The following is a 16,196-nucleotide window of genomic DNA, read 5'->3' on the forward strand; positions in this document are numbered from 1 at the left end:
GTCCGTGTGCCCACAGCCAGCTCTGGATGTCCTGGTTGCCCCTGGAGAACCTTAACACAAGGTGTCCGTGTGCCCACAGCCAGCTCCGGATGTCCTGGTGGCTCCTGGAGAATGTCTGCCACCTTAACATGAGGCGTCCGTGTGCCCACAGCCAGCTCCGGATGTCCTGGTGGCTCCTGGTGGCTCCATGCATCCACAGCCAGCTCTGGCAGCCCTGCCCAGCACCCCAGGGACCCCCGGCCATCTCTCACCCCTTTGACATGAGGCGTCCATGTGTCCAACACATGGTTTCATCCCTGGTGTTTCTGCAGCGCCAAGGCTCTCAAATGGAATTAAATCCCCCAACGCCCTGGCAGGGGTGCCCAGAGCAGCCCCTTGATCCCTGGCAGTGCCCAGTGGAACACCTGGGACAGGGGAAGGTGTCCCTGCCATGGCAGGGGTGGCACGAGGTGAATTTTAAGATCATTTCCAACCCAGCTCATTCTCCACCATCATTGCTGGTGCTCAGCCCACAGACAAGCCCGTTCCCAGGAGTAATAAAGGCGAGCAGGCATCATAAAACCCCAGTAATCAAATGTGAAAAGAACAGCCCAATTCATTAATAGCCAGACAAGCTGATAGAGACATCCTTAATTATCAAATATTACCATGGAGTTCATTTTTACCTGAGTTGTTTAAGCCGGACCATCCTCCTTCCCTTTTCCTACACACTTTGCCCTGGGGCAGCATTGAACATTTGTAATTAGATTCCTTCACTGGAGTTAATTATGAGGTGACAATAAAGCCTGACTGGTTCCCATTTTCCTAAGTATAATTTGGGAGGAAAAACAATCCCTTTGTTTTGGCATCAATATTTGTAATTTTAAGTTGAACATGAACCTCGGGGTGTGCTCTTGATCCAAATGGATACAGACATGTTCATGTTGGATTATGCTGTACATCTATTTTATATTGTGTTTTTATACTTTCACATTATTTTATATCCACTTCCCTGCACAGACCTGTCAATATTCTGGAGCACAGACAAGATTTCTCTTCAGGATGATCTCTAAATTAATTAATGAGTTTTCATCACGTTGATGTCAGTCTGGGACAACATCAATATTTTGCAGTTTCCAGGTTGACCTGGCACCCAGGGTAATGTTTTATGTTTTATTATTATTACTTTTAAATTTTAATTAAATTATAATTTTTATAGCCCCAGCAGGTGAGGGGTCCCAAATGCCCCTTGGAGTTTAGAGGGGGGGATTTAATGTGGGTTTTAGTGATCTGCTCCATTTAAAGCACTGAAGTGTCCAATAACACAGAATCAAATTTCCATTAGAAATGAGTTGGCCACTTAAACATAACCAGACCCTGCATAAATAAAGAGCAGGGGATTTTTGTGGCTGTTATTGCCAGCCTGAGATCACTGTCTGATCCCATACAATTCTATGTCACCCTCCAGCTAAGCACTCACAGAAGGGAAAAGATGCTGAAATTTAAACAGGTCAAAATTAATGCCACGGCTGTATTTGATAATTGGAAGTGTCACCTCCATTAGCTCGCCCTGATAACCAGGCTGGAAAAGGCAGCACCAGGATGGCCAAAATCTGCTGCACAATCTGCAGAGTGACAGTGATCAAACAACAGGAGCCCCCACTCGCTCAGGAGGGGAAATAAGAGCTGGCCAAGGGGATGCCAGGGACAAACTGGGGGCTGAGGGGAAACTCCAGGGTTTTCTGCTGCTGTTTCAGTGCTGGGACCCCCAGACTTCCCACGTGGAAGATCCAAAGCTGCTGTCCTGACTCTTTCCACGCTGTGCCTGTGGCCCCTCACTGCTCTGCCCTGGATGTGGGTGTGACAGAGGGATCCAAGCCATCTGCATTTTATATAACCTTTATTAAGCAACACTTGACCTTGTCAGTGCCAATAAAGGCCTGTGAAGCGCACGCCAGATAAAATGTAATTTTTAATTGAGTATCCTTATTACATCTATTAACAAGGCGCAGATGAATACAAATGACCCCGTGGTCGATGCTGTCGATTCCTGTTGGAATTTCTTTCTCCTCTGCTGAGCTGAAGGAGTCAATAACCTCCCAAAGGGTCACAGGGAGTGGAGATTTTCCTGGCAGCTGCTGTCCTGCCTCCAGGGTCTGTCTGTGGCAGTAGCCACACATAAACCAGTACAGGATCAGCATCTCTGAAGGAAAAACACAAAATCCAGCTCCCCCAGCCCTCAGGATAGCTCTGGGAAAATCAGTTCCTATTTAATTCTTTGAATTTAGACTTACCCGAGGCACAGGTGAAAAACAAGAGTCTCCTCTTTTATTCCCTAATTCACAAACCATGTGAAAACTCCTCTCCACGTTGGGTGGTCACAGCCCTGGAATGGTTCCAGGGCCTCCAGCAGCAGAGCAGAGCCCGTGGGATCCATCTGGGGAGGTTAAACCTGCTCCTTTCAGGGGGGAGACAGCAGGACGTGGCCAAACTGCTCCCCCTGAGGTCCGTGTCAAGCTTTGGTCTCAGTTTGAGGGAAATAAGCTGGAATGACCTGCCTGAGGAGCAGAGTGCTGCTCTGACAGGATGGATTTGCATCCCCTTGAAACGGGAGCAGCTTCCCATCTCCCCATCAGCCCTGCACTAAAACCAGAGGATTCAGAGTCAAATGTCCATAAAAACCCCATCCTGGGGCAGCACTGAACTCCCTGCTGTGACCCACAGCATGCCAGGCCTTCCCCTTCTGGCTCAGATTTATCCTTTTTAGTACCTAATTTGTAAAGGAAAAAAAAAACCCACCACCCCTTGAGATCCTCCAGAAAAAGCAGTGAGACTTCTTGTTCCACATCCACATGTCTCTTCTTTAATGCTTCCTTAAGGGTCTCCATTTTTCTGTCACTTATCATCATCCAGAGTAATTTGGGGCTGTTAGAGAAAGTTCATTGCTGTAATTGCGACCATATTGGTCATTAAAGTTGACAGACAGCTGCTGGAGAAGTCACTCGCTGATTCTGCTGCTCAGCAGATGCCTCTCAGCATTTGCTGAGATCTTGGCTTGAATTTATGAAATGGAAGCAAAAGTGTTTCACCTCAAGGACTGAGCGTTTCAGCGAGGGGAAAACACAGAGAACTCACCCGGGTCTTTTATTTACAAACAGGGTTTGCTGCTCCTGCTCCAGGAGTGGTAATAAGTGGAATTTCATGCTGCTCCTGCGTGCAAGTGTTGGGGACCCCCATCCCAGCTGCACCATCCAGGGGTTATTTCCAGATATCCCATCCCTGGCAGTGCCCAAGGCCAGGCTGGACGGGGCTGGAGCAGCCTGGGGTGGTGGGAGGGGTCCCTGCCATGGCAGGGGGCGGCACTGGATGGGTTTTAAGGTCCCTTCCAACCCAAACCAGTCTGGGATTTCCACTCACCCATTTCTTGCTGCTGGGATTCAGTAAATAAATATTCCTCACACAATAAATGCCACATACTGGCAAAACAAGGATCTACTCAGGAGGGGTTTTTTAACCAGTAAACTTTATTTATATATAACAACAGTACAAAGTGAGTCCTTGGCTTGCAAAATAGGAGTGTTTCATATTTACAATAGGTACACAATAATATATTAGAATAATAACAAAACCCCCTTTTATTTCCTTGGAACATTTTTAAATACTTAAACTTTCTTACATTTTTTTTCCACAACACTTGTAAAAACAACAAAAAACAGACAATCATCTTAAAAAAAAATATAATACAGAACTCCAGTGTGTCAAGTATAACGGGGAGGGGAGGAGCCAGAGAAGGATACGGTGGAATGGGCACAGATACAAATCAATTCCTTGTTCCTGCCAACACACAAATCCCCTAAAACTGCTGGGGGTTGCTCTGTAAGGAGAAGGGGAAGAGGAAATATCAGAATCTGTTCCATGGCTGATACCTCTACATTCTGTGACGTTTTTGGGGGCACTCCAGAAGTTTTAGTACCTGTACATTCCCTTTCCCCTTGCTGCTTCTCCAAGGTGCCATCAGCACCAGAACTCAGCAGTAAGAGAAGGACATTTCTACCTTCTGAAGCCATGAATAACGTGGCCAAATCAGCTTTTTTCCCTCCCCAGGGCTCCTCGTGCCCCTTTGTGTGCCCAGTCCTCGGGAGGGGAGCGCCGGCTGGAGAAGCTGTTGCATAACAACATAAACTTCCAAGCTTATTCGAAAGAGAGGTATTAAAAATCCCAAAGGAAAGGCCATCCAGGAGATCTGGTGTTTGATTTGGCAGCCCTGGGAGGCCCAGGGAGTTTGGGATATTTGGGATATTGTCCGTGCAAGTGGATGGACCCTGTGGGCCCTTGGGGCGTGTTCCTCAACGCTGCAGAAAGGGAATTTTTTCAGGATTATATTCCACGGTTACAAAGGAAGGAGAGGGATGGGAAACACAGGGACAAAGGGGGATCTGAAAGAACAAGCACAGAGACACTGCCATGCTCACAGCACGGCCACAACACCGCTGGTGCCACCTCAGCCAGGCGGGCACAGACACCCTGGAGGGGCTGGAGTGGCTTTTCCAGCATGGAGCAGAGGGCTCTGCCATCCCACACTGCCCCAGCCTTCCACCTCCCCTTCTCTGACCCCAGCACGGTCCCAGCGCCCCAAAGAGCACCCTGGGGTGCAGGGCACACACCACAGAGCCCCAGTTTTCTTCCAGGAGCCAGGAAGGCACCAGGCACACCCACAGCTGGGGCTCTTGCTGCTGTTCCAAGGCCTGGCCAGAACAGGACCAGCACCCAAATCTGGGGGTTTTCAGGGTGAAGGGGCTTTCACAAAGCCTTCCAGACAGCCAAAACTGGTGCAAACCTCCCATCCTCTTCCCCTGCAAAACTAACCCGACCAAAGTGCACTGAAACTGCACATTTGGGGTTGCTCAGCTCAGCAGATCCCCAGCGGTGCCTTCGCTGTGCACACATCTCTTACTCTGATTGTTTCCCCACTGAATGTCTCGTCAGTAAAACCAAACCATCCTGCCCATGCAGGTGGCCTCAGAGCTGGCCCCAGTGCTTTGCCCTCAGCCTCTGACCCGCTGGCCTCTGGTTTTGGGTCCAGGCTGGGTGTTTGCAGCAAGGACAGGACTGTGCTCCGAGCTCCTCCTCACACACATCTCTGTACAATGTCACAGCTCCCTGCACTATTGCCTTGCAATTCCCGGTACAAATGTGGATCTGGAATAGGATGGCTGAAGCTCTGTGGCATTTTAATGCATCTTTGATGTCAGTTATTTCCCCTCCTCGGAACATTTTTTCTTCTCTCCAGGGCACAGCCACTCGCGAGCTCTCCCTGATGGCCCAGCTTATTCAAGTCAGTCTCTTTCAGTTTCATTTAGTTTGGGGAGCTGAGTCCCTGTGACAGGTGAGCTCTGACAGCACAGGAAACTGGATGGAGAACAGCCAGTGACAGGAGAACGTGGCTGGGCTGCTGCCAGGGAAGGGGCTCGAGGCTCTGGAGCAGCACAGGGGCCGTGCTGGGAGCTGCTCTGCCCTGTGCCAACCTGGCCTTCCTCATCCCTGCTGGCTCCTGGGGACCTCTGGGAATGAGACCTTGTTTGGAGGCTGTGCCCACTGCAGGAGGGGATGCTCTGATCCTTTTTCCACACAGATTTAAACACCAAGACCCCCACAAGGAGCTCGGAGCCAGCAGTGGGCAGAATGCAACCCCAGAGCCCTAAACCCTCTGGCCTTTGCCCTCCATGCGCCCACCCAAACTGTTTCCTACGTTGGGACATTTTTTGTGGAGTCCAGTGGTAGGTCGGAGGGAACACTGACGTGGGGATGGGCCACCAGGATTTTAAGACAGAGTGTGGAAGGCACTGCTGTGATGAAGGTTGGCATTGCACTCACCGTCCCCAGCGTGTCACAGCCCCAGCCCTGGGGAGGCACTGCTGTCCCCACGGCCATCCCTCAGGGAAAAACCTGGAATTCCACACCTGTGATGCTGCTGGGATGCAGCCAGGCCGTGGCAGCTGTTTCATTTCTCTGGGTCCTCACTGCTGCAGACAGGGTATCCAGGGTTTCCAGGGTGCTGGATTTCCCAGGGTTTCCAGCTGTGCTGATCCCTCCTGCCTCCCTTCAAACCCATCCTTTATGGCAAAGTGTGGAGCCCTCGCTGTCCACACCCTCTGGGCTTTGGTGGCTGCGGCTCCTTGGTGGGGCTCGGGCAGGGCCAGCCGTGCCTGCGAGCTCCCCTCTCCTCTGTGGGGTTTAGTAAAGGCTTTCAAGGTGGAGAAGCGTTTGATTAGCACCTCGCTCCCCCTCGGAGTGGGTGCTTTGATAGCTCGTGAGCAGAAGATTAAAGGGAATTATTCAAGCGGTGACACCAGGCAGAGAGATCCCGGCAAGTGACGTCTCCCACTTTGATGTTGGAATACCTGAAACGCAGGGAGCTGGAGACTCCAAACTCTGGGCAGCCTTGCAGGAGGAGGGGGGCAATGAGAGGGACATGAAATCGTTTCATCTAAGGCAAGTGCCCCCTCCCGACCAACCCTCGAGTCCAGTTTGCTGCCAGTGCGAAGAAAATGCCATTTTTGAGATCTGAAGCTTCCTCCTCCCGAAGGAGGAATGGAAATGTTGGATGCAAACAGGGCAAGAGATTCCCAGCACTCTGCCCCAGGGGGATATGTTGCTTCAATCCATATAATTGCCTGTAAAGATCCATAATTAATGTCAACCACCATGAGAAGATTCCTGGCAATGTATTTCTAGGCCTCCCCTCCAGCCAGGACTGTGCTGTTCCCTCTGCCGTACTCCCAAAGCTTTTCCAGGTGATGGAAGAGGAGTTTTTGCTGTTTCCTTTGGGATTCAGTCAGAAGTGTAAGAGCTTACTGGTTTGCAAAGTGCTCCTGCTGCTTCCTCCTTTTTCTTCTCTCTGCTCGAATCGTCCCACAGCACAGAAGATGAACTCAGTTGTCCCCTTGCCACCTTAATGTCCTCCCAGAGAATCCAGGGGGTGTGGGGGGATCTCCATTTCTGCTGAGAAAATACGGGGGAGGGAAATGACAAAGCCTTGGCTTGGGGGTGCTCCTGGCCAGAGGGGAGGGAGCAGGAGGAGGAAAGCAGGAGGATGAAAAGCTACACAAGAGCCTCTCAAAGAGATGCAGAGAGGAGCACCATGAGGGCTGTGGGGCAGGGACACTGTCAGCAGGCCCAGGTGGTGCACAGCCAGGCCTTTGCTTTGGGCTGAACTCGTGTTTTGTGAATCCTGCAGAGGTAACTCCCCAGACTGGTATTTGGAAGCGTTTGGAAGTCCTTCAGGAACTTTTTGGAGTGCTCTCTTTGGGTTTCAGAGTACCATGAGAACTTGGTGAACCCAAACCAACGACCACAGCTAGGACAGACCTGGCAATCCCTTACCTAAGCTGTGTGATGGATCACTGTGATCAGCAGGAGCAGAACCAGCAAAAAACCTGCAGGATTTCAAAGGCTGACCCTGTGCCATGCCCTGGGGTACCTGCAGCAAAGAGCAGGCCAGGCTGGGGACTGCTCCAATGACGTTCCTGGGCTCTGCAGTGCCTGACTTTTAGCAGGACTTTTGCACATTTTTTGCCTCAGAAATGAGATTCACCGTGCAGGAGCAGGATCCCTGGGAAGGGAACTCTTGGATAACAGGCAGTACAAACACTGCTCTGCCTTTCAGTCTCTGTTTCTACCACTCTCCCCCTGTCTCAGTAAATCCAGTGCTCAGGCTGCTGCAAATGTCAAGAACTTATTGCACAAGGTTGATTATTATCATCAGTATTTTCTGCTTTTCAGAGAGACTCACAGAAGTGGATTACCAAAAGAAAGTGGACTTGGCATGGCTTTTACTGAATGGTAATTAAACCAAGTTTCCTGAGTATTTCTCTACGTGCTTCTCCCCTCTCCTGGTGCTGGACTGCAGGACACAGAAGGCCAGCAGCTCTCTGGGAGCCCTGCTGGGCTCCTCCAGGCAGGAATGGTGGAGGAGGGGGATGGAGATGGAAATGGATTTTCCTTCAACACACACTGGCTGCAAACGAAGGTCCCAGTCTGGTGTGACACTGCCTGGGCAGACACCAGGAATTATTTTGCTGCCATTGCCAAGCTCCTGCAGCCAACTCTTGTATTTCCATCAGGCCTCCTCTCCCTGCCCTCCCCACTGCAGCCTGCACACGTTATCAATATTTACTACAGAGAGAAATATTTACAGCACTCCTTCCCCTCCTGGCACTCTACAAAGGGACACACATAAGCTTTGGTGTCTTAGAAAAGAAATAACACTCACAAACATTTGCCTGTCCCTGGCCACAGGAGCGTGTGCCGTGGGGCCAGCAAGGAACTGAGGAGAACAATGAGACGCCGACACAGAGACACGACAGCAGAGCTGGCTGGCCTGGGGCTGCTGGTTAAGGTTTGCTCTTGCCTGGAGCAGAGATTTCTCTCCCTTTCCCAGTGGAAATGCAAGTCCTGGCCCTGGGTGAGGCGGCAAACGCTGGAGGAGACACCCAAAGGAAGCCTGTGCCCAAGGACTGCACATCCAGCAGAAAATCAACAAAGATCTGCTCTCCCAGCATCCAGGCTCTTCAAGTATTGTCACCGTAAACATCAGGGTTTGGGGGGTTTTGCTGTGAGAAATCAGAGCTGGATGCTGGAGGCCCCCAAAACCCACCCTGGAGGTGTCAGCCCAGCTCTGCCTTGGCTCACGTGGCACCTGCAGGAACCAGCAGTGGACACTGAATGGATCAGTGTTGGTCACTGTTGGATCATTGTGGTCATGCTGGACACTGCTGGACACTGCTGGACACTGCTGGATCACCATGGCCATGCTGGACACTGCTGGACACTGCTGGATCAGCCAGTGAGGTGGGATGGAAGTGGAAAAGGGAAAAGCAATGAAATTCAAATCTTCCCTCATTCGACAGTAAATGGGATTTAAAAAAAAATATATGTATTGACACTATATAAATACATGGATAAAGCTGGATTTCAAGACAGGTCGGATGATCTGGTGGTTTTGCAATTCAGGTAAAGTTCCTTCTAATGCCTCTAAGTTACTCAGCCACCGGACTATTTTTGGGCAAAACTGCTATTTCGCTTGTGTAAAAAGGTGTGGTGCAAACTTGTGCTCCTATGTGTTGTAAGAATCCAAAACGAAGACATTTTGGTTTTCCAGATGTTCCAATTGTGTGACAGTCCATTTGCAGAATGCCTGAGCCGTGTCCTTGGAAGGCTCTCAGGGACAGGATTCAGAGCTGATCCTTCTTGCCAGGATTATCTCTATGGCCTCTGTGGTTTTTGCTCAATTTTTTTTCCTTTTTCTTCCTGTTTTTTTTTTTTTTAAAAAAACCCCTTTAAATAAAGTTTTATTTTCCAATATACATTAAACAATTTTCATGCAAAGCAGCAGTCGTGGAGACATCCAGACTTTCCAGGTTCCTTCTTTGCGCGTACACTCAAAAAAATGATCCACCTTGCTTGGACTGTGATGGAGATGCTTCATCTTCTTCCCTTCCTGCCCTTTCAAATGGATCCTGTATGATTTTTGAACACAGCCAGTCCTTGAGCCAGGCTCTGCTCTCTCCAGAAGAGCCTCAGGGGGTGTGTCCAGTGCCTTCCTTGCTTGTTCTCCCTCCGAATTCCCGAGAGTCCGTGCGATGCTCTGCCCTTTGCTGCCCGTGACCTTTCTTCAGCTCTCGAAGGACATGGCCCCAATGAGTTGCTCTACTTTGTAAGCCAAACGCTGCCTCCGAGCCTGCTCATCCTGCTCCAGAGCTCCGATGAGCTGGGGGGGAGAACAGGAAAAGGGGGAAAAAAATGAATCAGAGAGAGAAATCAGTGTGAGAGAGGGGGTGGGAGAGGTGGGTCGGCAGCGAGATGTGAGGAGCTGTGAAATCCCAATAAATAGCAAAGCAACTTGGCTGTCCTTGGTTTGTTGGACCCCTCCATACCCGCCCAACAAAAACCACTCTGGTGCCTTGGACTCCACATTTCCGGTGCCTTGGAGTCCACGTTTCTTGTCTCGTTTAGCAGGAAAGTGATGAGATTTTTCAAGCCTAATGGGAAAATAGCCGTGGCGTTGTATCACAAATGGCTACATGCAGTTCAATGACAAAACCCTTCCGTTTCACGGACATAATTACAAAATCGGTTCTTCTTGCAGAGAAATGAAGGGGTGGAACAGATGGCGAGAACTTGGTTTCAAGCGATGCATTCATTAAAGGAGCTCAGGCTGCCAGGAAGCCTTTGCAAACAGGAGCCTGTGCCACTACAACGGGGATTTGGACCGTGCTGCTCCCAAAGGACACTGAGGTTTCTGGGGAGTTTTGATGGGTCATGAATGTTTTCCACTGCACTGGGTGCATGCCAGAGCTGAGGTATCCAGGTGCTCCCACAATATTTCAGCTCTCAATCCTCCTGGGGAGGATGCTACAAGTGTGGCCAATCCCAAACCCCTCTGTGCATGAAGAGAACAGAGGGGCAGGAGCGGCACCAGCTACGGCCAGGCTGAATCCAGGGAAGGGAGGCCAAGGAGCTCTGGGAGGCTGCACAGGGATCCCTGCACAGCCCAGCACTGCATCTGCTCTCCCACACACCTGCCATGGGGCTCTATCACCCTGGGGACACCAGGGCTCATGGGACACTGCTGCCTAGAGCACATCATCACTCCAGGGGACACCACCATGGCCCAGGGGACACCATCACTCCAGGGGACACCATCACTCCAGGGGACACCACCACGGCCCAGGGGACACTGCTGCCCACACCCACCTCCTCGCTGTACTTGCTGACGTAGGAGTAGATCTCGTTGAGGGCGCTCAGCATGTTAAACTCCACGGCGTGCAGGCGCGACTGCTCGGCGAGGTAGGCGTTCATGTCCTGGTCACTGATGGCCGGGAGCTTGGCAATGTCGGCGTAATACCTGCAGGAATGAGGGGAAAAATGAGCAACAGGAATGCCCCAAATGCTCCTGTTCCCCCTGGGATTTAAGCTAAGCTCTGCAGGGATAAGAACATCTTTTTGCTTTGTGTTTGCATCCAGCAAAATGGGATTTTGGGCTGTAATGAGTTGAAAACGGGAGCAGTGGTGCTTGGTGGGGCTGAGAACCACCCTGCAGCATCACTGGTGGTCCTTGTGTGTCACAGACATCTTTTATGAAAAATCCTTTCCTTAGGATTTTTCCTGCTGAGAAGCTGAGAGGCCTCAGGAACAAAATGGAAACAATGGTTATCTGCTGCTGTGGAATGCAACAGGTGCATCTGTGATTGGTCTCATGTTGGATGTTTCTAATTAATGGCCAATCACAGCCCAGCTGGCTTGGACAGAGAGTCCGAGCCACAAGCCTTTGTTATCATTCTTTCTTTTTCTATCCTTAGCTAGCCTTCTGATTAAATCCTTTCTTCTATTCTTTTAGTATGGTTTTAATATAATATATATAATAAAATAATAAATCAAGCCTTGTGAAACATGGAGTCAGATCCTCGTCTCTTCCTTCATCCTGGGACCCCCGTGAACACGGTCACGCATGTGCTTCCCTTCCACTCAGGATGTTCTGTCCTGAGATCCATGGGGTTTCAGAGCACCCGCACTCCCACGTGCTGCCCTCACCTCTCCACCCAGCTCTTGTAGCTGGGGATGTCCTTGGCGTACAGCAGCTTGTTGGAGGGGGAGTCCTTGCCCAGGCGGTGCTCGGAGGTGGAGCAGGAATCCATGAAGGTCTGAGCCACCACGGACAGGCAGGCGTCCGTGATGCTGCCCTTGTGGATGTCGAACACGAACTGAGGGTTTTTGATCACGTTCACCCAGAAGCGGAGGGGAAGGCTGGGAGGCAAAGCGAGAATTGAAATGAAATGAAAGACAAAAGGAAAGGGCTCGTGCTGTGGATGGCGCTCCCAGGCAGAACACGAGTGGTGGGGAGAACAAGAGAAGAATTTAAACAGGAGCTGGGCCAAGGCCATCGAGCACCAGTGCTGCCCAGTGCTGCTGGTGGATCCTGCCATGCCCAGGAGCTGCTCCAGACTCAGATCCCACACGGAGCAGAGGAGGAGATGAGGGGCAGGGCAGAGCTGGGCAGTTTGGGGGTACTGGGGGAGCACTGCAGGAGGAGCCCATGAGGAGGAGCTCAGCAGAGCAGGGTCAGTGTGGGGTGAGCAGGGGCAGCACTGATCAGCTCTGCCCGGCTGCTCTCCAGGACCCACGAGCTGGCAGCAGGAACCACAGGATTTGTCCCCAAATCCCGGGGCCTTTGCAATCAAAGGGGAATTATTATTCCTTTTTTTCTCTGGCTGTATAGCAGGATCAAAAAAGCAGCTGCTGCTTTCTATTACCTTTCAAGTCGCAGCTCTCTCTGTCTCTCCAGCTCGCTGAAGGCTGCAGCCTTAACTCTTGCAGTGCTGCAGGAGAGCAGCTCAGCCCCAGCCCCAGCCACCCCAGCTCCCCCTTCCAAACTCCCACCTGCTCCAGGGGCAGCCTTCTCCCACATCCCCCCAAAAATTCCCTTTCTGGAAATGCTGCAGCTCAGCTGAGATGGGGAGAAGGAAGGTCCAGGCCTGGTGGGCCCTGTTGGCTCTGGCAGACCAAACTCTGGTGGTCACTGCTTTCTTTTTTTCTTGTAATTTCTTGTGGTTCTACAGTTTTTATCCCAATAACTCCTTCTAAGGCTTTAAATTAATCGTTTTGAGCTTCCCACTGCCTTAGCAGGGAAGCAGTTTTTGCAGCCATGAAGATTAGAGGCCTTTTAAACCACGAGGGACTCGGGAAAATACAAGGTCTTCAGGGAACAACCATTTGTTGTGCTTTTTTATTCCTTTCTTGCAGAGGTAAATTTCCAACCCGCAGAGGTTTTAATCCTAAAATAGCAGCAGAGGCAGAGATGTGGGAGCTCCCACTGTTTGGAGAGGCTGGACCTGGCTGCAGCCCTTGCCTGAGGCATGCAGAGCTGGCTCCTTCTCCCTGTGCCACCTCCTGCTGATGCCCAAATGCTCCAGGTGCTTCCCAGAGTGATGGGAAAGGTGCAGCCACTGGCTGAGCTCCCCCTCCCAGCCAGTGCTGGCATTTGTGGCACAGCAGGGCTGTGCAGGCAGCACAGGGCAGGCACTGGAACCTTGCTTCCCCCTCTTTCCAAAGTCCAGATGCGCAAATCTACAGCCTGAGGGCAGCGTCCATCTCCCACCCTGGGCAGAGAGACAGCCAGGCTATCTCCCTTCCCTTCCAAATCAGGATATTTCGAGATTTAGCACCCTGTGAACACTGGCAGCCCACCAAGGCTCCCACCCCGTGAGCAGCACAGCTTTGTGTCCCTCTTTGGGGCTTGGCCATTCCCAGTCCTTCCCAAAATGATTCCCCACATCTTTTTTTGTCCAGAATCACTGAGCACCCAGAGAGATAACCAGGCTATCTCCCTTCCTTCCAAATCAGGATATTTCAGGATTTTAGCATCCTGTGAACACTGGCAGCCCATCAAGGCTCCCACCCCATGAGCAGCACAGCTTTGTGTCCCTCTTTGGGGCTTGGCTGTTCCCAGCCCTTCCTAAAATAATCCTCCACATCATTTTTTGCCCAGAATCCCCCAGATTTGCCTCCTTTCCCCCGTTACCAGTTGCTCTTCCAGGTGTGCCGGACGTCGGTGTCGTGGATGCCGTGCTTGTCCGCCTGCTCGTCCAGGAAGTCAAACATGTACTTGATGGCCAGGGGCAGGGCGCTGCCGCGGTGCACCGTGCTGAACAGCGTCTCAAACAGGTCATCCACGAACTTCTGCAGCGTGCCCTGGTGGCAGGAGGGCAAATCAGACAGCTTCCAGCTTTTTTTTTGTAATGTGATTTTATTCAGGGGTCTGTTCGCCTCTGCGCAGGGTGGGGGGAATTGAGGTTTTGTCTTCATTTCACCAAGGGTTTGAGAATTTCTGGCTTATGGGCTTCAATCAACAAAAAGGAGATTCCCAGAGCCAGAAGATACAGAGGGGATAAATGAACATTGACAAACATCACCCCCAGTGTGATCAGAGACACCTGGCCTGGGAAATGATTGATAAGAGAACCAAAGCATGAGGGCCAAATTAGCACTGAAAGGATCAATAACCAATAAGGGATCAAGTACTGAGAATTGTGTGATTTAGAAGCAGTGAATGTGAATTTCCTTGGGGGTTTTATGTGCAAATATGTAAAAAATGGGGTAAAAATCCATGTGTGATGGAATGATTTTCACTGCACAACCCAGGCATGTGTGGATGAAATAAATTTCTATTGCACATCCTGGCCAGAATAAACTATTACCTAATTCTCTAACATTGAAAAGATGCTGTTGGAAGTTTCTGTTTTTCCTGCAGTTTTGGTGACAGAAGTAGCAATCCAGGGGGTGAAGGGAGGGACAGGCACTCCCCTGGCCAAGCAGTGGGGGCAGGAAGGGACACCAGATGTTACCAGCCCCAAAATGCCACCACAGATCCCATGGGAATGACCAAGGTCAGGGTCTTTAGAAAAGCTCCAGCCTGCAGCTACTCACTCATTTACTCTTTATTTCTAACCTGAAATATTTTTTTTTTTTTTGCTTTCCAGAGCACAGCTGTATTATCCACACTGATGAGCATGTGGGGAAAGGCAGGAAAATCATATCTGGTTGAGGGAATGGGTAAATATTTCCAGGCACTGCTTCATTCACCAATTTGTGAATTGCTGAACAGTTTTAACACTGTGTAAAAAAAAAAAAAATGGAGAATTGCAGCAATTGCCTTGAGTGTGAGGAAATCTGCGCTGTGCTTTTGTTGCTGCTTCAGGACTCTCCCAATCCCAGGAATACCCAGCCAGGTGGGAGCTGAGCCTCACCAGGACCCCTCGCCGTGCGTTCCCCGGGTGGGCCCAGCCCAGTTACCTTTGTAGCCAGCAGCCTGGTCAGGTAGATCTCAGACACCATCTTGCTGCCCCTGTCCCCTTCCTTCTGGTCGCCGTGGTCGTGGTTCTTGACCAGGTGCCAGACCTTGACGCCGCTCTCCAGGTCGGGGGTGATCATGGGCGCGCGCGAGCGGAGGCTGTCGGGGCTGCCCGTGTAGCGGAACGTGGAGTCTGAGCCAGGGAGAGAGGCTGGTCATGCTCACAGCAAAACCCTGCCGCACCTCCTCAGTGCCCTCACCAGGGATGATAACGCCCAAATTGCTGGCACTGGTTTTTTTTTTTTTGGGTTTTTTTTTTTTTTGGTGGGGAAATGAAATGGAAAACCAGCGTGGTTTTGCTTCGCACGCGTTCTCGTTCTGCGCCGTCAAAATTTGGGGTTTGGCAAAAATCTGCAGTGGTCTCCGTTCAACAAAAAACCTCAGAATTGAGCTTTTTTTCCTCCCATATATGGCCTGTCCTGCCCCATTCACATCCTTTCCTGATGTGAACTCCTCATACAGGTGACACAAAAATCCTCCCTGAGTCACAGCTCACACATGACCCCGGGCACCGACTCCTGCAGAAGCAGAGCTCCAATTTCAGGATTTTGTAAATAATGAGGAGCTGCCCAGCACAGCCAGCACAAAGGGCAGGAGAAGCTGCTGAGCTTGTCCTTGAGGCTTCCAGGAGAGCAGTGAGGACTCAAGCTGAGCATCCACAGCAGAGCCTGAGGCCACTCCTGCCCACTGTGCCATCCCTGGGCTGAGCAGGCCCAGCCTCATGGCGTCCCTGCAGGGAAAGGGAGCTCAAAGGGCACCTGGCAACTTTCCCTGAATTGCTCAGAAACCATGGGGGCATGTGGCACATTTATTTACACATTTCCCTTCCCAAAGAATGTCCCTCCCTGGATCCCCAGCATCTCCAGGATGAGACACGAGGCTGAGGAGCCCAAATGTGCCCTGCTGGATTTTTCCTCCTGCTACATTTCTTTGTTCTCTGGGAATCTCGTGCATTTTCTCAAGTTTAGCCTTCAATTCACTGCTCCCCCTCCTCGTCAGGAGTGTGGGGATCGATCGTAAATCAGCTGAGGGAAATACTCAAGTCATTACCAAAGTAGCTGGATTTTCATCCCTGATTAAGGCTTAGATAAATGAGTGCTCCAACTGATATAATTAAGGAGACAGACAGGGGGACAGCTCAGGAAGCATGCAGCAATTCTATTTTTAAACATATCTCTGTGCTGATATATGACAGGGAGAGTAAATAAGTATCTAATTTAAATTCTGCCGGCACAATTAGAAATATTAATCTTAACATGAGCAATGATCGCTCGTATTGGTGCTTTGCAAAAGCTTTTCCAGCTGACAG

The 16,196-nt window shown here is 50.7% G+C and overlaps 1 protein-coding gene across 1 annotated transcript in view; it reads right to left on the reverse strand.

The window, feature by feature from the left end:
• Window positions 1–3,482: 3,482 nt before the first annotated feature.
• The window catches only part of PLXNA2 (plexin A2), a 134,062-nt gene continuing 121,348 nt past the window's right edge, over window positions 3,483–16,196 (reverse strand). Inside the window, exons 29-33 of the mRNA XM_030965561.1 lie at window positions 14,830–15,020; window positions 13,559–13,728; window positions 11,572–11,784; window positions 10,735–10,885; window positions 3,483–9,748 (exon numbers count right to left, since the gene is read on the reverse strand). Coding sequence (XP_030821421.1) covers window positions 9,653–9,748; window positions 10,735–10,885; window positions 11,572–11,784; window positions 13,559–13,728; window positions 14,830–15,020 — 821 coding nt within the window. The 3' untranslated portion in view covers window positions 3,483–9,652. The remainder of the gene's footprint in view (window positions 9,749–10,734; window positions 10,886–11,571; window positions 11,785–13,558; window positions 13,729–14,829; window positions 15,021–16,196) is intronic.

Source organism: Camarhynchus parvulus, chromosome 26 (genome assembly GCF_901933205.1).
Source record: "Camarhynchus parvulus chromosome 26, STF_HiC, whole genome shotgun sequence".
Taxonomy (NCBI): Eukaryota; Metazoa; Chordata; class Aves; order Passeriformes; family Thraupidae; genus Camarhynchus; species Camarhynchus parvulus.